The sequence below is a fragment of the Odocoileus virginianus genome, chromosome 17, assembly GCF_023699985.2.
Source record: "Odocoileus virginianus isolate 20LAN1187 ecotype Illinois chromosome 17, Ovbor_1.2, whole genome shotgun sequence".
NCBI lineage: Eukaryota > Metazoa > Chordata > Mammalia > Artiodactyla > Cervidae > Odocoileus > Odocoileus virginianus.
The window spans coordinates 44,100,802-44,124,013 of NC_069690.1; the positions used below are offsets into that span (position 1 = coordinate 44,100,802).

The 23,212-nt window shown below is 46.9% G+C and overlaps 2 protein-coding genes across 3 annotated transcripts in view; one reads left to right on the top strand and one right to left on the bottom strand.

The window, feature by feature from the left end:
• Positions 1-4,342: 4,342 nt before the first annotated feature.
• On the bottom strand, positions 4,343-5,511 carry RPRML (reprimo like). The gene has a single exon (XM_020873488.2). The coding sequence runs from the start codon at positions 5,220-5,222 to the stop codon at positions 4,857-4,859; it is 366 nt and encodes a 121-aa protein (XP_020729147.1). The 5' UTR covers positions 5,223-5,511; the 3' UTR covers positions 4,343-4,856.
• Positions 5,512-5,706: 195 nt separating this feature from the next.
• The window catches only part of LYZL6 (lysozyme like 6), a 29,119-nt gene continuing 11,613 nt past the window's right edge, over positions 5,707-23,212 (top strand). Inside the window, exon 1 of one of the 2 annotated variants that reach the window (XM_070479615.1) lies at positions 5,707-5,757. Coding sequence is in view for 1 of the 2 variants with exons in the window: in XM_070479614.1 (XP_070335715.1) it covers positions 7,006-7,087 (82 nt within the window). In the remaining variant the exon portion in view is untranslated. Of the gene's footprint in view, positions 5,758-6,924; positions 7,088-23,212 lie in introns of those variants that run through there. The other variant, XM_070479614.1, reaches the window with a different exon arrangement.

A 23,212-nucleotide genomic window follows, 5' to 3' on the forward strand; every position in this document is an offset into this window, starting at 1 on the left:
ATTTCATTTGCATCTGACTGAAGTGAGCGCTCACCCGCCTTGTGTTTTGTTTATTTGATTACATGTCTTTGATCCATATGAGCCATGACACTCTTTGAAAGCAGAGGCTGTGTCTTCAGTTCAACCCAGTTTTGTGATGTCTCTAAACAAAATAAAGCATCGTGCTTGCTGCCACAGAAAACGCATACACAGAGAAGACAGTTGTGATCCTCAAGGCTAGTGTAGTGATGGAGTTCTGTCACACCATGGAGCTGCAGGGGTAAGCAGGTACTGCCTCAGGAAAACCCCCTCACCTTTCGGCTGCTCTCAGAGTCCTGAACACTTATTTGGTGTGGCCTGAGCTGGAGTTCTGGGTTCTAGACATCCCATGTACCTGGTCAGATCTTGATTGACAAGAGAGGACTGTGAGTTGCACTCAAGGGATGCTACTCAGAGATCCTACTAAATTCCTTTGCATTGAGTTGACCAAAATGTTAGTTCAGGTTTTTCATACAATCTCGTGGAAAACCCAAATGAAATGTTTGGCCAACCCAATATAAACTACACACACACCCCTTTTCCCCCAACACTGGAATGCTGGCTGTGGCCATTTTTGTCTGTGTCCACCACTTCTCACGTTTCCCTCTCCCTTCTAAACCTCCCTAACACTCCAGATTGCTCTTGGTCTGCTGCCGAGTGGGTGTCTCGGGAGAGATCAGGCAGGGCAACTCCTGGAAGCCAGCCCAGCCTGGCTCTGTGTGAATGCGATTCAGACAAACAAGTGGGAAGATAAGTGGATGCTGTGATGTAAGCCCTTCCTACTGTCTCCCACTCCAGGGGACCTCTCTTACTAGTGAGGGCATAACTGACCCCAAATATTCCAGCCCTGACTCAAAGGAAGGAGGAAAGTGAGTGGTTTGACCTCATCCCCAAGACCCTCAGCTTAGTACCCGAGGGCTAGTGGCCCTGAGGAGCGCGGCAAGAATCTGGAGCTTCCGGGGCTGCAGGCCAGGCTAGACTCCAGCTCTGCCACCCCCTTGCTCACCCTGGTGCCCTCACAGTACCTGGCCTCGGAGATTCCCAGTAGTCATGGGTACAAAGGATGAACTGGGGCAAGTCCCTTAAACAGAACCTTAGTTTCCTCTTCCTGGCACACGGGAGAGTGTCTGCTCTTACTCACCACGCTATTGTGGACAGCAAACAAGAGCGTGCAAAATGGGAGCAGTGATGAAGTTGTCCTCTGTGGGGTAGGCGCTCAGTGCTCGCTCTGCAGGCTAGACATGTGATACATTGTTTTTATCCTGCTTATGAGAGTGCTTTGAAAACAACAAATTACATTGCAGATATAAGTTACTGGATTTCTGTCCAGGATCCCTTTCCAGAAAACCAAATATATCTTGCTGGGGAAGTGTTCATACCCTAAACAAAAATCACGGCAGTCACAGTAATTATCTTTATTTGCTGTTTATTCCATGCTAGGCACTATGTTGGCTACCTAAACTCATCATCTCATGGGAGCTATGGGTTCTATGGCTTCCATTTTATGTTTATTTATTTATTTATTATTTATTTTTGCCTGCGCTGGGTCTTCATTGCTGCCCATGGGCTTTCTCTGGTTGCACAAAGCAGAGGCTACTTTCCAGTTGTGTGTGGACTTCTCATTGCAGTGGCTTCTCTTGTTGCGAAGCATGGGCTCTAGGGTGTGTGGGCTTCAGTAGTTGGAGCAAATGGGCCGAACTACCCTGAGGCAAGTGGAATCTTCCCAGACCAGGGATGGAACGTGTGTCCCTCTGCATTGGCAGAAAGACTCTTAACCACTGGACCACCAGGGAAGTCCCTGGCTTCCACTTTACAAATGGAAACTAAGGCACAGAGGAAACGAAGGAAAACTAAGGCACAGAGGTTGAGTTACTTCCCCAGAGTCACAGGACTAGGAAGCAGGGTGACTAGGATCTCAAAGACCAGTTCAGGACCTCTTTTCTGAACCCAGGATCCCCAGAGACCTGGCCCCTCAAACTTGGGCAGCCTTTGTTGGAAGATCTTTCCCTGCCCAGGGATGGGGAGTAGGGGGAGGGCATTGGAGAACTAGACCCCTCCTCGATCCAGCACCCCACGCCCCAGACTCAGGATTCTGATCTAGTCCTGCTTTTCCCCCAGAGCATGATGCTTCCTCTTACGTAACTAAGTGTGCCCGCCCCCAAGGTTTATATAAGAGAACTCTGGTAAACACACTGCAGGACATCAGGGCTTCGGGAGAACTGAGATGGACAAAAAATGAGATCTTACCCTCCAGCCCTTCCCAGGACCCCACTCACACTTGCTGTTTTCCTCTTTGGGGGCTGGAGCCTGGCTTTGTGTGTCCCTACTTGCGGTAGGGGCATGCCGGTCATGGAGGGCACAAACAGGCATGTTGATAGGCGTGTCTTCATGGTCCTTTTTCTTCTTTACAGTGAGAAAATCCTGCAAAGCTTCCCCACTAAGGCTTTCCTTTTTTCAGCAAATTCAGGAAACTTAAATCCCCTCCTCTTGCCCCAGTCATAGATCCATTTCATTAGAGGGATGTTCTCATAGTTGTTCGCTCCAGCTTGGTCAGCCAGAAAACTGTTTCAGTGTCCCTCCTGAAACTACCGTTTTCTAGTCATTTGGGTTTTCCATGGATGCCTGCAGTTCTCAGAACCACGTTCTCCAGGCCATCTCGTCACCCTGGGCTCCAGGCCTCTGTGCTACACAAAGCTACATAGTCAGCTTGCCCCCATCACTCAAGGCCGCTCTCCCCAGATCAGGCCTGCAAGTCACCCCAAGCCATCGACAGAACATTCTCCACATTGTGGATCAAATGGAGCCACCCAAATTTGATCCATCCAAAAGTATGGATCAAAACTATTTATAAACTATCCTTTATAAATAGTTTCTGGCCCCTAGCCTCTACTGGACTGGCCTAATTGGATGAACTTGATTGAACTCTCCCAGGTCGGAGATTGGGATGGTGGGGTGGGGGTGAGTGGGAAGGTGACACATCCTGATGTTGATGACTGTGGTTACACAGGAGGGCTCAGGAACCAGGAAGACACTGGGTCCTTCATAAGCAGTGAGCATCTACGCTCTTGTTGAGATACCTTGCCCTCCCCCAACCTCATGTGGAACTAGTGTTGAAGACATGAGGTAGTGGGCCCTATACATGTGTGTGTGCTAAGTTGCTTCAGTCATGCCCTATACATCTCTTCCCAAAGCCAAGTAAGGCTTCAGTCCCCTTCCATCTCACTCATCTTTACTTCCACACATGGTGAAAGGGAGAAGAGAGACAGAAATCAATCAGAGCCCTCCCCTCAAATCTTCCAAGCACCAGGGTGCCGGAGTCAGGCTGGCACTAGGGTTCGGGGGGGATACATGGGCCACAAAGCCCAGCTTTCTCTCCTTCTGTCCCCCTGACCCCAGGCTCAGTTCTTCCCCAGACCAGACACTTGCAGACAGTAGAACCACTCATTCCCCCTTGGCCGGTGAGTGCCAAGGTTCTAACTGCTTAACAAGGCTTTATGGAAATTCTGCACCTATAAGAGATGCCAGGGTTCTGGGCAGCAGGGGCAATCTCATAATGGCAGGTTCCAAATTCCCCGAACACAGCTGCACTGGAGGCCATTTGCTCCATTTTACACGTCCTGGGTGTGGACCTCACTGGTGGTCCAGTGGTTAAGACTCCACCTTCCAGTTCTGGGGGGTGTGGGTTCAGTCCCTGGCGGGGGGAATTATGGTCCCACCCCATGCCAAGGGCTGCAGCCAAAAATATTTTTTAATAAATAAATAAACATCCTGGGTCCTTCAAACCACAACACCCTCTCCCAAGCCCACATCCCCCTTCCCCCACACCCTCCCTCCCCACACCGCAAGGCAAATCTTCAGAATCTGCTCCCCGACCTTCTACAAGGGTAAGTCAGACAAGCCCTGAGCTGGGGCTTTTGGCCCTATCATGACAATTCCACCTCCATCTAGACCTCTCCCCACACACCAATTACACTTCATTTGTCCACTCTCCTGATGTACTGTTTTTGCTGTTTTCTCCCTTTTGAATTCGAGTCGCTGATTTATTTTTTTTCCATCTCACAGAATAGATTCAAATTGATTTAATTTACCTCACCAGCTGTCCAGCCGTCCTTGCAGGACCTGCCTGCCCCGGCTGGCAGCAGTAGAAAACGGGCACTTTCCCCCCCTTCCCGGCTTTGGAGTGGGGTCTCAGGAGACCCCGACCATCCCCCATAGCTGCCCAGTCCGGCGGCCAGGCGTCCTGTGACCTGCTTAACATGCTGGCTCCTAGGTTACACACCGCCCCCGCCGCCAACAAACGCCCCAGCATACACACAACACCCCACAGAGGAAGCCCCCGACGGCTGTAGCTTTATTAAAAGATTCTCAAATGCGAAATCAGGCCAACAAGCCCAACAAGCTCAGTGACTCAGATTCATCCACAACTGCACTCCCCCCCACCTCGCCATGCTGGTCGGAACTGGTCCCCACTCCACCCCACCTACATACACACAAAATTCCCACGCGAGTGACCTCAGCCCCAAGATGCTTTCTACAGCCTCTCCCACCACCCTGCCCAGAACTTTAAAAAAAACAAAAAAAACACCAGTTTAAGAACCCCCATCCCGCCCACCAAGGCTGGACAGCACGCAGTCTGGTGTGGAAGTCCCTTCCCGCGCCGCCGCCTGGAGTCCTGCAGTGTCCTGGGGGCGGGCGCCCCGTGGCGCTTTGCGGGTGGGGGGAGGCCCTCGAGCTGCCCTCCCGGAGGCGGCGGCAGAGCTCCGGAAGGCGGATCTAGGGTCCTGGGCTCTCCTCGGTCTTCTTCCAGCCGCGCTGACGAGGGCGGGCAGAGGCGGCGCTCAGTACAGCCCCAGGATGGCAGCGCCCACGTCCTTGGAAGGCCGGCGCTCCTGCATCAGAAAGTTAATCATGCTCTCGGACTTGATGAGCAGGTTGCAGCCCAGGAAGAAGACGCCGAAGAGCACGGTGAGCGACAGCACGCAGAGCACGGCGATCTGCGCCACGCGCGACACCCACAGGCTGCGCTCGTCCGGCGCCAGCCCCGCGGGGACCCCGTCGCTGGCGGACAGCGGCGCGCCCCCAGGGCAGCAGCCCAGCCACGTGCCCAGCCCGTGGCTGCGGTTCCCCAGCGCAGCCCCGCCGCCGCCGCCGCCCAAGCCACCCGCTGTCTCCAGGCCGCTGTGGTTCAGGAAGGTCGCGTTCATCGCAGCTCGGCGCCCAGGGGGGTCTCGGCGCGCGGTCCGGGGCGCACGGGAAGGCTCTCCGGCGTCGGCGCTCTGGGAGAAGCCCGGGTCCACCTGTGCGCGGGGAGAGGGAGAGGGCGGGGGGCTGCCGGCGCGCCTCACCCCCTCCGGCCGCCGGCCCCGGGGCACCTGGCGGGAAGCGGCGGCCGGGAGAGTCGAGCAACAGGCTTCGCGTGAGCTGGAGCCGCAGAGCCCAGCGCGCCTCTAGGCACCGACTGCGCTCGGCGCCCGCCCAGCCGCCCCTCCCCTAGCAACGGCCCCGCCCCCTCTCCTCCCTTCCTTCCCCCCGCAGCTCCCCCAGGCCGCATCCATGGAGGGGTGGGAGATCCCGCCGCGATCGCATCTCCGCCTGTGTCTCGAGGTTGGAAGGGGTCGGGAGATCAGGGCAGCCCCGCCCTCAGTCGGCGAAGCTCGACACCCTCAAGGCATCCTTGGTCTGTTCCAGCCGGGAAAAATCGCCCCAAGGAGCCCCTTCTGGGATTTGATGCTCTCTGCAGTTAAGTTCTTCCTGAAGTCTGCCCTAAATCTCTTCTCCGCTCTTGACTGAGGTCGTGGTAAGCCTTCCCAGATGTCGGAGGAGTTGCAGAGAAGCCCCCACCCCTCGCATCCTCTCCCCGCAGCGCGGCCTTTCCTTTCCCCTTCGCCAAATCCCCCCTCCCCACCTCACTGGACCGTGGCCGTGTGTGGCCACCGAATCCCACCGACCCGACTCAGGTCGTCCCAGCCTCGCCCCCACCATGAATATGAGGAGTACTCTCGTCTCCTTCCCACCTCGTCCCCACCCCTCCCCACGTGGTTTTCTTAACTTAAAAATAGGTTATTGCGTTTTTTCTTTATTCCTTTTTACAAAGCCACATTACTGTAAACTAGTTAGAAAGTACACATTCGGAAAACGAAAAAAATCTAAAAACTCATAATCCTACTACCCAGAGAGTGTTCATGTTACTGCCTTGCTTCAAAATCTTCCTGGCCTTTTTCTATGTGTTTCTATATATGTATTCAGAATAAGGATGCACTGTTCATAATACTGTTTTGAACATGCTGTTTTGTAATCCTTTGTCATTTACCAGTTTCTTCTTTCATAGTGATAAATATTCATCTACAACAGGAGCTTGTTAAAACCCAGATTCCTGAGCCCAGCCCAGAGTTTCTGAATCTGTAAATCTGTGCCTTTCAAACAAATGCTCTTTCTGCTCTTCCTGGACTTACTTTGAGAATTATTGGCCTGGACATCCTTTTCAGAGAAGGAATTGTGTTTCAAAGTATAGACTGTTATACTGTTACAATTTATTGAACCAAAGTCTCTATTTTTGGATATTTGATTTGTTTCTGTTCCATCTTTACTTTTTTCCCTCCCTCTTTCTTTTTTCTTTCTCTTTCATCAGAAACAATATTTACCATCAAAAACTTGGTAAGAAATCTTTGTACAGGACCCGTAATTTTTTATTTCTATCGTATTTTGAAAAATGGACCTGCAGAATCAGTAAATTACATCTGACTAAATTGCCCTCCAGAAATGTACCAGTTTCCACTCCAGCCTTCCACTGGGAGAAAAGAGTGGATTGCGCCCAGTCCTGGTCATTGTCGATATTTTAAAACTCATTGTGTGAATTCAGGGGATAGGGGATAGTTCCTCACCCTTGTATTCTTTGGTTGTTGAATCAAAGGAAAAAACGGAAAGCATTTAGGACTTGTTGCAGCAGTCTAGGCAAAAGATGGCTGGCTGGAGGCTTGGATTCCAGGGATGGCAGTAGAAGGAGAGAAACCGTGGATGGAAACAAAGAGCCTGGAAATTGGAGGGAGGGGATTCAGGCTGTCTCCAGCAGGTGAGCATCTCAAAGTCACCCCCTCACTATTAGCAGAACACTAATTCGTGTGTCTGTGTCCTGCGAAGCTATTGAATTTTTCATTTTAAAGATGAAACTGACACATATGCATAGACACACACACACACAGAGGAGAATAGAGAAAGACTCAGATCACCTCCTCAGTCCTAGGAGCACAGCCTGGCACAAGGGCACTCAGAGTTTTCTGGGCAGGAGTCTCCCTACCCTGACTACCCCTCAGGGCCAGGACAGAACAGAATGAGAATGGTATCTGGCCTGGACACTTTCTCTTCTGCTTTTGACCAGTTGGATTTCTTTAGAGAAATACTTTTATGCCCTTTGTCCATCCTTCTTCTGAGACAAACCCCTGACCTTTGATGTACCCTGGACTTAGCCCATGACTGACTCCATCGGGCTGAAGTCAGTCAAGCTGCCAAATGTGCAGAAAGGTGGGGGAGGGTAAGGAAAGCTGGGCTACAGTGTCCTGCCTACTTCAGGAAGAGGCTTTGAGGAGGCTGATGTGTGTCCTCAGTCGTGTCACTGTAGCCCATCAGGCTCCTCTGTCCATGGAATTTTCCAGGTGAGAAATACTGGAGTGGGTGGCCATTTCCTCCAGCAGGGGATCTTCCCGACCCAGGGATCGAACCTGTGTCTCTTATGTCTCCTGTATTGACAGGCAGATTCTTTACCACTTGTGCCATCTATGAAGTCTGACCTTTCCTTTATTAAGCACCTATTGTATGCTCAGTGCATCAAATATATTATCTCAATGAATGTTTTGTTTTTTTTTTTTTTTTTTGGACCACACCGTTCAGCATGCATGTGGGATCTTAGTTCCCCAACCAGGGATCAAACCCATGCCCCATGCAGTGGAAGTGCAGAGCCTTAACCACTGGACCTCCAGAGAGTCCCTCACTGAATTCTTACAGTGAATGTATCCTCGACATGAGGAAACAGAGGTTCAGAGTGGTTGACTTACTTAAGCCTACTCAGCTAGTTAAGCATCAGAGCCACAATTTGAGCCTAAATCTATCCTGTTCCAAAGCTACACTCTCCTTTTTAAAATTTTATTGAAATTAGTTGATTTACAATGTTGTGTTAATTTCTTCTGTACAGCAAAGTGACTCATATATATATAATAATATATATAGTATATATTATACATATATCTATAATATATTCTTTTTCATATTCATTTACATTATGGCTTGTCACAGCATATTGAATATAGTTCCCTGTGCTATACAGTAGGATCTTTTTGTTCATCCATCCTCTATATAATAGTTTGTGCCTGCTAATCCCAAGCTCCCATTTCTTCCCTCCTCTACCCCCCAAGTCTGGCCTCTACATCTGTGAGTCTGTTTCTGTTTTGTAGATATATTGGTTTGTATCATCTATTTTAGATTCCACGTGTATGTTATATCATATTTTTTTAACTTTTTATTTTGTATCGAGGTATAGCTGACTAATAATGTGATAGTTTCAGGTGAACAGAGAAGGGACTCAGCCATACATTTACATGTATCCATTCTCCCCTAAATTCCCCTCCCATCTGGGCTGTCACATAACATTGAGAAGAGTTCCATGTGCTATACAGTAGGTCCTTGTTGGTCATCCATTTTAAATATAGCGGCATGTACGTGTCCATCCCAAACTCCCTACTATCCTTGACCCCCATCTTTCTCCCACTCTGTAATCATAAGCTCCTTCACTAAGTCTGTGAGTCTGTTTCTTTTTTGTCTGTAAGTTCATTTGTATCATTTCTTTTTAGATTCCACATATAAGGGATGTGATAGATATCATATCATCATCTCTAGATCAATCGATGTTGCTGCAAATGGAATTATTTCATTTTTTTCATGGCTGAGTAATATTCCATTGTGTTTATATACCACATCCAAAGCTACACTTAATTTTAACTGTCCCCCATCATCCCTGAGCAGCTTTCTCTGGACATCTGGTGGGAGAGAAAGATGTTGTCTATGACCTGGGAGAAGGAAGGGAGAGAGAGAACTTGGTCTTGTGGAAATAAGCAAAGATCACCCAAAGGAGAATGAGCAAAGTCTATTTTTCCAGAGTTTGCTACGGCAAGGGAGTCAGCCATATTTACTTGAGTTTGACAGACACACAACGGCAGGCAGAAAGCTTTATAGTGGGGGGAGGGGAATGATAGGCTTCATATATGCCCTGATTGGAGACTGCTGACTTGGAAAAGGTGTAGGTGGGCAAACTAGATGGGGGGCTTCCCGTGTGTTTGGTTAGGGGAGCATATTTAACTTTCCCCAATCTGTACTATGTTGAAAGTGGGGGCAAAATTAGAGAAGCTTGTCATTGATCAATGTCTGGCCATTTGGGGCTGGTTACTGCAAGGGTTGTGATTTGGCTTCCTGGGCTGTTGCTATAGGTCGTGAGTCAGAGCGCGGTTTTTATATATGGTCTGGCCATTGTCTGTATATTCAGTGTCTCAGACTCCTCCCCAGAGTAGGAGTGGGGACCTACCTAGCCTGGACCCAGCCAGGTACTCCCTCCTTCTGCTTCTCTCTTCTGCCCTTTCTGGAGGCACTGGCCCCAGAAAGTCTGGTTGCCATTTGATTGGCCTTTTTTTTTTTTTTTTCCAAGTCACACCATGCAGCTTGTGGGATGTTAGTTCCCTGACCAGGGACTGAACCTGTGCCCTTGCAGTGAAAGTTCAGAGTTCTAACCATTGGACCACCAGGGAACTCCTTGCATTAACTGTTTTTTGGTGTTTTTTTTTTTTTTTTTTAAGCTCTTTGGGGCCCTCAATTCTTTTTATTATTGATTAGTTAATTTTTGGCTGTGCTGGGTCTTCATTGCTGCGTGGGCTTTCTTCCTCTTGTTGCAGTGAGCGGGGCCTCCTCTCCAGCTATGGGACATGGGCTTCTCATTGCAGTGGCCTCCCTTGTTGCAGAGCATAGGCTCTAGGTGCATCGGCTTCAGCAGCTGTGGGCTCGGGCCTTGCTGCTCCACGGCATGTGGGATCTCCCCAGATCAGGGATCCTGCATTGGCAGGCGGATTCTTTACCACTGAGCCACTCACTAGGGCAGTCCTGCGTTAACTCTTAACTCATACAATAACCCTGAAAAGTAAGTGCGTTACTTATTTATCCCTGCATCACAAATCACCCTCAAATTTAGCAAATATTTATTATCTCGCAATAGTTTCTGAGGGCCAGGAAACCAGAAGCCGCTTAGCTGAGTGGTTCTGGGTTGGGGTCTCTCATGAGGTTGTAGTCAAGGGGTTGGCTGGGGTCACAGTCACATAAAAGCTCCATGGTGGGGGGTAGAGGATTGACTTCTAACGTGACTCCTCAACACAGCTGTTGTCTCGAAGGCTCAGTTCCCGGCTGTGTAGACCTTCCCGAGGGGCGGCCTCGTGACACGTCCTCGTGACATGCAGTTGGCTTGCCTCAGAGCCACTCTTGAAGAAGGTGCTGGAGGGACTTCCCTTGTGTTCTAGTGGTCAGGACTCCATGCTTCCAATGCACGGGGGTGTGGGTTCCATCCCTGGTCGGGGAACTAGGATCCTACATGCCATAAGATGGGGTCAAAAAGGAAAAAAAAAAAAAAAGCATGTGCGGGAAGGTGAGCAACTGGTGGAAGGGAGAGAGGCAGAAGAATGAGGCTGCAGGGTAGAAATTGTTATTTAATCTTCACAGCAAGCCTTACCGAGAGAGACCGCAAGCCTCTTTGGATAGATGAGAAAATGGAAGCTCAGAAAGGAGAAAATTCTTGCCTGAGGTCACAGAGCTGGTAACTGGCACAGCCAGAATTTCAGCCCTTAGCTATCTTATAACCCAGTCCAAGCTCATTCCAGATCCAGCAAGTTGTTTGCTCATGGGGGCAGGGAGGGCGGGGGGATGAATGGTGACTATAGGAATGTGCTTTGATATTAGAGAAAAGCATCCCCCCATCCAAGCCCCAGGACTTGGGAGGGGCCTCAGGAGCCCGAGAAGGTGCCTGTCTGCAGGCTGTCTGCCGCCCTAGAACCAGGAAGCCAGTGCCTCTGGGCCCAGCTGCCTCCCACACAGCACTATTTTTACCCTCCACCTCAGTGACAAGCCTGCCTCTCCCAGATCTGGAAAGGCCATCTGGGCAGTCTGGCTGCCCCAGGAAGAACCTCCGCCCAGAGGCCACTGTTGTCCCCACAGCTGTTTCTAGATGAACCTTTAGCTCTCAGGCCTGCCTTGGCCATCCAGGATCAGTAAGACACCTCCCCTAGATTCAGAGATTAATCAAACCTCCCCAATTAGTATCAATTGCCAGGTGGACCTATCCAAACTAAAATGTTTAAATCCAAAGGTATTTTACATTGTCAACCTTTCCAAGAAGGTTAATAAAGTGCTCCCTTCATTTTAATGAAGAGCTCAGGATGATTTTATTTGCATATTCAACTGTACACTGAACATGTTGTTGTTCAGTTGCTCAGTCGTGTCTGACTCTGCAATCCCGTGGACTGCAGCACACCAGGCTTCCCAGTCCTTCAGTACCTCCTGGAGTTTGCTCAAACTATGTCCATTGAGTCGGTGATGCCATCCAACCATCTCATCCTTTGTCATCTCCTTCTCCTCCTGCCTTCTATCTTTCCTAGCATCAGGGTCTTTTCCAGTGAATTGGCTCTTTGCATCTGGTAACCAAAGTGTTGGAGCTTCAGCTTCAGCATCAGTCCCAATGAATATTCGGGGTTGATTTCCTTTATACTGACTAGTTTGATCTCCTTGCTGTCCAAGGGATTCTCAAGAGTCTTCTCCAGCACCACAGGTTGAAATCAATTCTTTGGTGCTCAGCCTTCTTTATAGTCCACCTCTCACATCCATACTTGATTACACACGCACAAAATATCAATAGGTGACCCTTGTACCATAGCTTGTTTCAGGGAGGCCCAAGAACCCTTGAAAGGAATTTATTTTCTGAAGTGGTTTCAAACAGCTGCCCTGGGGCTCCTGTTTATGCTAGTCATTCATTTGGCAAACTCTTCCTGGAGCGGGCAAAGGTTGCTTTATGCCCAGGTCCTGTCCAAATGATCTCACGTTTCACATTGGCAGAGGGGAAGTTAATAATGATTTCCTGCGTCTGGTACAGAATTTAAATAAATACAGACTGCCCTGTTTAGCCTTTGCCCCTCCAGAGATTTCGAGGTTGGGCCCTGCTCTGTTCATGCACACAGAATGGAAGACAGAGGAGCCTGGCTGTTCATGCAAAGGTGGCTTTGCCCAAAGCAGCGAGAAATATGCCTTGAGGGGTGTTCATGCCGTAGCAGAAAGTGGGAAGTATTTGTTTAAGAACTGTGCAGTGGAGAACTTGTGAGCAGATGTCACAGGTATCAGGAACTTCACACGTCACCTCCTGCCACCTGTCTGATTTGTGTTTCAGAGAATACCTGGTTTTTGGAGATCTAGAATCTATTTCTGCCCCTAATTGTCTGCGTGACCTTTGACAAGTCAGTTATCCTCTCTGGACTTTGATTGGCTCATCTGTAAATCAAGGGAGCTGAATCTGATCATTTTCAATAAAACTTTATTTATAAAAACAGGAAGTGGGGCCAGATGGGTCATGGTTTGCCTTTCTCCACTCTCTCTTTCCTGGAAGGGGTGGGGTGGATGTGCAGAGAGCATGGGGCCCAAGATCTGTGCCTGGTCTGTACCTCAGGCATTACCTGGGCCTTTCTTATTGATGTCATTCAGTCACTCAGTCATGTCCGACTCTTTGTGACCCTGTGGACTGCAGCATGCCAGGCTTCCCTATTCTTCACCAACTCCCGGAACTTGCTCACACTCGTGTCCATTGAGTCAGTGATGCCATCCAACCATCTCATCCTCTGTTGTCCCCTTCTCCTCCTGCCTTCCATCTTTCCCAGCATCAGGGCCTTTTCTAATGAGTCTGGCTCCTCACATCAGGTGGCCAAAATGTTGGAGTTTCAACTTCGGCATCAGTCCTTCCAATGAATATTCAGGATTGATTTCCTTTAGGACTGATAGTTTTGATAATTTGATAATTGGATTGATATTTTTGATAGAATTGATAAAATGCAGGGAGCACTTTATTAACCTTTTTGGAAAGGTTGATAATGTAAAATATCTTTGGATTTAAACATTTTAGTATGGATAGGTCCAACCTGGCAATCAATACTAACAAAAAAGTGAACAAACTTTTTTTTACTACTGTGTACCACTCAGCACAGTTTGGACTGGTTTGATCTTGCTGTCCAAGGGATTCTCAAGTCTTCTCTAACACCACAGTTCAAAAGCATCACTTCTTTGGCACTCATCCTTCTTTATGGTCCAACTCTCACATCCATCCATGACTACTGGAAAAACCATAGCTTTGACTAGATGAACCTTTGTCGGCAAAGTGATGTGTCTGCTTTTTAATATGCTGTCTAGGTTAGTCATAGCTTTTCTTCCAAGGAGCAAGTGTCTTTTAATTTCATGGCTGCAGTCATCATCTGCAGGGATTTTGGAGCCCAAGAAAATAAAGTCTGTCACTGTTTCCATTGTTTCCCTACCTATTTGCCATGAAGTGATGGGACCAGATGCCATCATCTTAGGCCTTTCTTACCCCATTTGTAAGATGAGAAGCATGGGTAAGATCTGCATTCCCCAAACTGTATTCTGGATCAACAGTCCCAGTGAGGTACCCACAGAAGTGACACTGACCCCAACAGGTTTCTTCACTACAGGACTTCTCAGAGCCTTTAGACTACTGATGGCATTGTGACTTTCCCAGGGTGATGCAGGATGTGCTGTGTAACAAAGGGATACTTTTTTCCTCACCAGCAACTAATATGGGTTGGCCAAATAGTTCATTTGGACTTTTCCATACCATCTTGTGGAAAAACCTGAATAAACTTTTTTTTTTGGCCACTGTACCACTCAGCACAGTTTGGGAAATGCCCTGTAATCTCCCGAAAACCTTTTGTTTCCTTCCCTGCAGAAGGATGATGATGATTCCTGCCTCCTGGAATTGTTGGGAAGGGTAAGCGAGGTAATGCCTGGAAACAGGCCTGGCACAGGGCCTGGCACAGAGTAAGTGTTCAATAAATGCTGGCAGCAATTATTTATAATAAGGTTCTTCCTTTCCAGCTCTGACATTCTGTGCTTCTAACTGCAGCGTGTAATTAAACCCCAAAGCATCTGGCTTCTCAAGCCTAAAGAACAAGTCTGGAGGAAGGAAAAAAGGAAGAGAAAGATCCTTCTGGGTTGCCCATTTGGCACCAGCTTCAATACCAGTCGTCACAACAGGGGGGCTGCAGCAAAATGCCAGTTCCTAATGACAAGGCTCTGGGGAGTCGGTGGTTCCCTGTTTAGCTCAGATGCTGTGGGGAATATTGCAGACTCTGGAGAGGAGAGGGGGAGGACCAGGGCTGCTTTGGGGTCAAGTGGAAGAACCCCACAGCATCCCACATGAGTCAGCCACCCCTTCCCACTGTCCGGGCACAGTGATCTTGGCCACTTACAGTCCTGTATGATGTGCTAGGGGAACAGTGACAGGAGAACTGAGTCAGAAAAGGTACATAGGAAAATTCAGACAAAAGGGGCAGGAAGAGCAATCTGCAGGGGAAGCAGCATCTGCTGTGGCTCTGAAACCTAAGGGAGCCCAGGGCTGTGGTCACAGGGACCCAGGGGTGAGGCTGCAGCGCTGCGGAGTGTCTAGAGAGAAGGCTGAAGAGTGGGCAGGGAGGGGCCTTGCCTGGTAGTCCAGTGGTTAAGAATACACATTTCCAATGTTGGGGGCCTGAGTTCAATCTCTGGTCAGAAAATAGATCCTGCATGCCACAGCTAAGGCCTGGCAAATATTAAAGGAAAAAAACCACAACATTAAAAAGCAAATATTTAAAAAAAGATAATGAAGTATTAAAGATGTAGTGTACAACATTATAAATATAATTAACACTGCTGAATGCTATATATGAAAGTTGTTAAGAGGATAAATTCCAAGAGTTCTCATCACAAGGAAAGTTTTTTCTTTTTTTCTTTTGTATATATATAAGATGATGAATGTTCACTAACCTTATTGTGATAATCATTTCATGATGTATGTAAGTCAAATCATTATGCTGTACACCTTAAACTTACACAGTGCTGTATGTCAATTATATCTCAGTAAGACTAGAAGAAAAAAGAGAATAAGATGATCATTTTATTGATGTTTCTGAATGCCATAATGAGCACGTGCAATGGGAAAACCTTGGAGAACCTTCTACAAATCATTGAAAGGGATGAGACAAGGGAAGGAAGTGATTCACACCACACTAGGAACCAGTGTCTAAAACATTGACCCCATAAAGTCAGTTGGACAACAGGAAGCTGTTCGCACCTATTTGAATATTAGAAACATGTCTTTTCTCCCCCTCTTTCTTCAGCGTCATTTGACAGCTGAAATGACATACTCAAGCTGCTTTCTTTTTTTTAAGATTTTTTTTTATGTGGACCATTTTTAAAGTCTTTATTGAATTTGTTACAATATTTATTCTGTTTTATGTTTTGGTTTTTTGACTGCAAGGTATGTGGGATCTCAGCTCCCTGACCAGGGTGGAACCTGCACCCCCAGCATTGGAAGACAAAGTCTTAACCACTGAACCGCCAGGGAAATATCCATAAGCTGCTTTGAAATGGTTCAGGCCTTCCACCAGCTATATTTCCAAGAGTTTATCACATTGCAATGGTTCCAAACTGTATTCCTTGTGGAGCACTAGGGTTTCATAGAGACATTTGGTTGGTTCTACAAAACTTTGACTTGAATGCCACAGGTGCTGAGGCTGATTAGAAACAAAACCGGAAGAAAAAAAAAAGAAACAAAACCAAAAATAAGGATGATCTACAACCCCTGACTTTTTAAAAACAAAATGTACATTTGAATTTATAAAATAAATGTAACTAACAAGATGCCCCTCTTACCTGTTGTTTTTATGAATTCTAGTTCAAGTTTTATTTGGAAGGGGTCTTACTTCTTAAAGTAAACACTATCACCATTCCAAGAAAATAGTCATTTTATGCTAGAAGGTGTAGCTTCAAAGATACTCACTACAGCACTGCTTAGAGTAGGAGCCAGCAAATTATGGCTCAGAGGCTAAATTGGCCACTGCTTGTTTTTGTAAATAAAGTTTTATTGGAACACAGTCATGCTTCTTCTTTTATGCATTGTCTGTGGCTGCTTTGGTGCTACAAAGGCAGGGTTAAACAGACTCCTTATAGCCTATAAAGGCTAAAACATATTATTCAGCCCTTTACAGAAAAGGTTTGCTGACTCCTGGTTTCTAATATTGAAAAAAAATGGAACCAAATTGAATGTCCAAGGAAGGGAATTGGTCAAATTACAGCATATCCCTTCAGTAAAGAAAATGCAAGGCTACCTTGGGAAAGTGAGGCTGTAGCAAGGAGTGCTCCAGCTTGATTGCACATTGGAACCCCCTGGAGAGTCTTAAAAGTCCCATGGACCAACCCCATCCAGGGTCAATTAAATCTGCCTGAGAGTGAAACCCAGACATGAATATTTGTTAAGCTTTCCTTGGGGCTTCTAACAAGAGCCACTGTTGGAGAAAAATATTTGATGACATAGAAATACGACCACTGTTTGCAGTCGTCCCTCCATTTCCACAAGGAATTGGTTCCAGAACCTGCTTCAGATATGAAAATCCCCAGGTGCTAAAGTCCCGTAACCAATCCTCCATATCCACAGATACGGAACCTGCCTTGTTTTGAAAAAAGTCTGGAATAAATGGACCCGCGCAATTGAAACCTGTGCTGTTCAAGGTCAACTGTACTGTTAAGTGAAGAGAAGCAAATTATCTAACAGAGTATACCTCATGACTCCTTTTTGGTAAATTTCTGCCTACACACACACACACACACACACACACACACACATGCACACAGACTCACACAGATGAACAACAGGTGTGAAACATAGATGTGCTCATCTCTGTGTGAGATACTTTAATATTTTTCTTTTATCTGTATTTCCTATATGTTCTAAAGTGAATATTATATCTTGTAACAAGTACCAAAAAAAGATAAAGTCATCAGCTTAAAAAGTCATATACTTTTCATTTCAGGAAAAAAAGAGAAATGAGCATCTAATCAAGGTATTCACAGGTCATTTGTGTACACACCACACCCATAGGGGTGATGCCACTGCAGCCCAGTGGAGAGGCAGGTCCCAGCCTCTTGGTGACAGCTGGGTTCTGTGAGTTAGGCAGTCGCTGCTGCCTCTAAGCCCCAGGGCCCTCAAGATTAATGGGATGCGGGCTTCCCTGGTGGTCCAGTGGTTAAGAATCCGCCTGCCCATGCAGGAGACATGGGTCCCATCCCTGGTCCTGGAGAATTCCACATGCCACGCCTGTGCACCGCAACTATTGAGCCCGGAGCCTTAGTGCCCATGCTCTGCAACAAGAGAAATCACAGCGATGAGAAGCGCTGCAACAGGGTAGTCCCCACTCACCGTGACTAGAGAAAGCCCTCACTCAGCAATGAAGACCCAGTGCAGCCATAAACAGGTAAATCTTAGAAAAAAAAAAAAAAGATTAATGGGATGAGTTTGTCCACCTCATGAGATTAAAGACATTTATGTGCAACGTCTGGCGCAAAGCAGGTGCTCAACAACATTGCATTTTTCTCCATAAGCAGCTCTCAGGGTCAGCCTGCAGCCAGTCAGCTCCTTGCTCATCTTGCTGAAGGAGAAGGGTTAGTTTAGCCCAAGTTCATCTACAGTTGCTGGTCCCCAGCGCTGTTGCAGTTTAGCTTGGAATCTCTGCTGCCAGTGGAATTTTCCTGGACTCCCTAGAAAGGCCCGGGCTTCTTACCAACCTGTTGACCCTCTTATCAGCATAGCCTAACTCCACCATCCCCAGATGGGGTCCCATCTGCATACAGAAAGAAGGGCTTTCAATTTTCCTGGGGCTCCTCATCTTTAATAAAAATGACAATTGTAGCTGCCGTATTTGGACCCTACATCTGCCCAGGCTTACATTCTCTATCTCTCAGCCTTAGCTCTGTTGGGCCTGGGATGATGCTATCCCATTTCACAGGTGAGGCTCAGAGAGGTGGAGGGACTCAGTCAAGGTCACACAGCTGATAACTGGCAGGTCTGTCTGGTCCCCAGGTTTCCCCACTGCACCACACTGCCTTCTAGCAGCTGTCTCTGTTCTCTTTTCTATCCCAGTGGATTCTAATGGACAGCCAAGTTAGAGAACTGTTTTTACAAAAGCAGTGATTCTCAACATTGACTATGGAATTGCCCAGAGAGATTTTTAAATGCTAATGATAAGGGTGGACACTGAGGGGTGTGGGGTGGGACGGGTGGAGATTGGAGGAGGGCGAACGGGGAGTCACTGCAAGGGACCCTTCAGGTCTTCTGTGCTTGTGGTAAGGTTCTACTTCTTGATCTGGATGCTGGGTGCTTAGGTGTGTTCAATTGCGTGTGTGTGTGAAGATCACTTATGACTCATGTACTTTTCTTTGTACATGTTATTCCATAGTAAATTTTTTAAAATTATTTTTTAAGTAAAGAAAAAAAAAAGGCAGTTGTCCTCAACCACATCGCCGCCTGCTGGGAGAAGGCAGTCTGTGACCCTTGGACTCATCTTGAGAGTTCCTTTCACAGCATCAAGCAGTTGTTGGCCTTTGAGTCTGTGCCTGTCCTTGACAATGAGCAGACAGTTCTTCCAGGGCTGATGCTGCGCTTAGCTGTAAAAGGCCCGCCGTTGCTGCGGTGGCAGGTACTCAGGCCCTATGACTAGGTTCAACACCTCCCTCCCTACAACTGAATTCATGTGACCCCATTCCTCCCAAGCCCTGGGACCTAGGGCAGCAGAGATGGAAACAGCTACACCCCAGCACCTGGGTCTAAGTGTGAGCCCCCTGCTCACTTCTGCCTTATGTCATAATTTGAGTCCCTGGACACATGTTCTCTGATTTTTACTTATAGACTCTCTGATTTTTAGTTGGGCCCATCCGTGAATGTGTGAAACTAAGACTGTATTTCCCATTGTCATTTGGAGCTAGGTCTGGTTCTGGCCAATAGAATGTAAGTGAAGTAGTCTGCACAATTCTAGGAAATGCCCTAAAAAAGGAGACTGTACTTCTCCTTCCCCTCCTCTTTCTTGTTACCTGGAACATGGCAAGGAAAGGCTGAGTCCTAGCAGCCGTTTTGGGTCAAAGAGCAAAGTCATGACTAAAGATAGGAGAACAAGACAGGGGAAACTGGATCCTCTCTCTCTTTCATCTCCTTTGCACTATGGGGCACCCTGTTGGTAGGAGACTGACTCCCTCTGGGTGTCTTAACATGAGAGAGAAAGGAGCTTCTACTCTGTTTGAGCCAGTGATATTTGGGGTTTTCCACTCCTCTCAACCCCAATTTAAGCCTAGCTAACATCCAGTGCTTCTGACTAAACAAATATATGTATATATTTGTTATTGATTTACTTGGCTGTGCCAGGCCTTATTTGCGGGTTTTATATAAAAAGGTTTTATATAAAACCTTACGTGGGTTTTAATTCCTTGACCAGGGATCGAACCTGGGCCCCCTGCATTGGGCACACAGAGTCTTAGCCACTGAACCACCAGGTAAGTCTCAGGGCTTCTGCTTTTGATCTTTGGCCTGAGTTCTAGCCTTGGTTACCTGCCCAATATGAGGATGAGGGTCCTGCCTTTCTCCCTTGGGCACTGGAGTTCTGCCCCGGTCCCACCTGAGTGGTTGAACCCTGCAACCTCCTGGTGCTCCGCATCCATGCTGCCTGCAGGATTGTGTTGGCCAGAGTGGCGTACAGCCTGCTGCTCCAATTGCTTTCCTAGAGGGAGCCCTGCCACTCTCTTCCCTCTCATCCTCTTACCTGTGGCTCCTGCCATGTGCCTGACAGGCTGGCCGCTCTCTGGACATTACAGCAGGACCAATGCCTGCTGTACCTTCCCCAGGGGGCAGACAACGGCCAGTTCCTGAGATGTATTGGAAATAGGCAGCTAATGCAAAAGAAAAAATACAGCTAATAAATATTTGTTGTTGTTGTTCAGTCTCTCAGTCATGTCAGACTCTTTAGGACCCCGTGGATTGATTAATGAATCAATCGATGAATTATTGGCACCCCGCAGCCCCACTTTCTGTACGTGGGCCGTTGCTGGCCCCTAGTGGCCACTGGGTAAATTGCACAGAGAGTTGGCCTGAGAATCGGAGTGTGGGAAAAATTTTCCCCCATTTCTGAATTTTCCTGATGCTGGGGGTTTCAACCATGACCCATAACTCCTTCGTCATAAAATATATTTTGTGTGATGATAATAGTTTTTAAAGATTTTAAGCACTTTATTGAGGTTGTTGTTCAGTCACTAAGTCACATCCGATTCTTTGTGACCCCGTGGACTGCAGCACGCTAGGCTTTCCTGTCCTTCACCTTCTCCCAGAGTTTGCTCAAATTCACGTCCATTGAGTCAGTGATGTGTGTGCTGCGCTTAGTCGCTCAGTCGTGTCCGACTCTGCGACCCCATGGACTGTAGCCTGCCAAGTCGATGACGCTATCCAATAAATGACTTATTTGTAGGGTGCAATTTGATAAGTTTTGATTTATGTGAATATCCATGCCCATCATCACAATCAAGATGGTAAACTTCTCCATCCCTCCCCCCAGATTTGCTTGTCCCCCTTTCTACCCCTTGTCCCCAAGCAACTAATGACTGCTTTCTGCTTTCTATAATTTAAAAACATTTTAATTTATTTATCTTTCTGACTATGACACAAGGCACTTGGGATCTTAGTTCCCTGACCACAGATCAAACCCTTGATCCCTGCAGTGGAAGCGTGGAGCCCTAAACACTGAACCACCAGGGAATTCCCCCCATGCTTTCTATAATTAAAAAAAAAATTATAGATTAGTCCACATTTTTGAGAGTTTTCTATAAATGAAATCAGTATATACTTTTGTTTTTTTGGTCTGGCTTCTTTTACTCAGTATAATTATTTTGAAATTTATCCATTCAACAAATTAACCAATAGTTCTTCTCTTTTCATTGACATGTTTATCCATTCAGAGTGATGGTAAATTTAAAAAGCAGCATTGTGCCCTAACTATCATCTGGCAAAGAAACAGAAGGAAAGTAATAAAATAATAGTAGATGCTCATGCATGAGAACAGTAAAACATACAATGATGTGGTCACAGGCTTTACCTATACATGAAATTACATGAGCCCAGTTCTTTGCCAGAAAGTTTGGCTGGTTTGGCTCCAAAGGCCACTCCATGCAGAAGGGTACTTGGTGTGTGGATCACACATGGGTGCTGAGATTGAGCAGATAAGGTGCGAACAGGCAGATTTTAGTTCAGGGATTCACTTCTCAGAGGACTGATGATTAGGGCGGCATGTTACTTTTTGAATTATGTGAGTGGTGTGTTCGGTGTGGACCACTGTGGAATTTTCTCCAGTCTGTTAATTACTCAGGGACCTCCCTGGTGGTCCAGTGGCTAAGATGCCGCACTCCCAATGTAGGTGGCCCAGGTTCAGTCCCTGGTCAGGGAACTAGATTCCACAAGCTGCAACTAAGTTTGCATGCCACAACTAGAAGAACCCACATGCTGAAAAGATCAAAGATCCATTGTACCACAACTAAGACCCGGTGCAGCCAAGTAAATAAAGAAATGTTAATTACTCAGGCTTATGAGCTCACTGAGGTCCGTACTTGATTTTTTTAAAGCATGTTTGTATTTGACTCATCTTGTGTTTCACAGTGCAATCTAGAAGCTTCCATTGCACTTTCCTCAACAGAAACAGAAGTCTCCTTCTGTGGCCCATGCTTTCAAGGCCAGCAGCCGGCAATGGTACCTCTTTGTCCTACTGGAGGCCTTCTTGAGTCAGAACATGATTTTATGAGAGAAAATGTTTGGCAATGATTTTGAAATAACAAAGCTTTAGAACCTTCAGTTACTCTACCTTCTTGGATAATCAACCTACTGAGTTTTGTGGTGACCTGTAGCTTCAGAGTGACCTGTCCTTGCAAGGAATTTATGCCAGAAACTTTGAAGAATTTAGCTTACATTGCACTAGTGCCACCAAGAATCCAGAGTCCAAAGTGGGACACATAATATGCAGGTTCTCTCGTTGCTGTTTCTTAACTCCATTTTTAACTTGTCACCCAACATTTCCCCTGAATCCGATTAAATATGAAAGTGTGAAAGTGTCAGTCACTCAGTCGTGTCCGACTCTTTGTGACCCCATGAACTGTAGTCCACCAGGCTCCTCTGTCCATGGGATTCTCCAGGCAAGAATACTGGAGTGAGTAGCCATTCCCTTCGCCAGGGGATCTTCCCCACCCAGGGATCAAACCCGGGACTACTGCATTGCAGGCAGATTCCTTAGCATCTGAGCCACCAGGGAACCCCCAATTAAATATATTATGCTTTTATTCTTATGCTTTGCTTCCTTCTGTCTTCCTTGGGAAAGTTTTTCTTCTAATTTTTCTGACTTCTTGAATCAAACACTCAATTTGTTTTACTTGAATGAAAGCAGTTAAGACTATGAATTTACTTCTAAATAAATTTCAGACATGATATATTAATGTCATTTTCATTTTAGAAAGCTGTTACTCCAGATTTTATTAATAATTTGCCAGTAACCCAATAATTATTCAGGGGAGAAGTGTATGTGTGTCTGTGTCTGTGTTTCTTTTAAAGTTATAAGAAATTGAGGTTTTTAAATTGTAGCCAGAGTATGGAGCTGATATAATTCCTCCTTTCAGGACAATTTGAGGTAATAGTTTTAGCCTAGTTTATAATCAGTTTTGTAACTATTCCTGAAGTATTTGAGAAGGTATACTTTCTGTGGGGTAAAGTACAGCCTAAAAAAAAACAAAACTCAGTCTTGGGCTTCCCTGGTGGTCCAGTGGATAAGAATCCGTCTGCCAATGCAAGGTACACAGGTTTGATCCCTAGTCTGGGAAGATTCCACAAGCCACAGAGCAACTACTGAAGCCCGTGCATCTAAAGCCTGTGCTCCACAAGAGACGCCACCTCCACGAGAAACCCGCACACCGCAACCAGAGAGTAGCCCCAACTCGCTGCGACTAGAGAAAGCCCCCCCACACAATGAACACCTAGTGCAAACAAAAATAAATCCATAAATAATTTTAA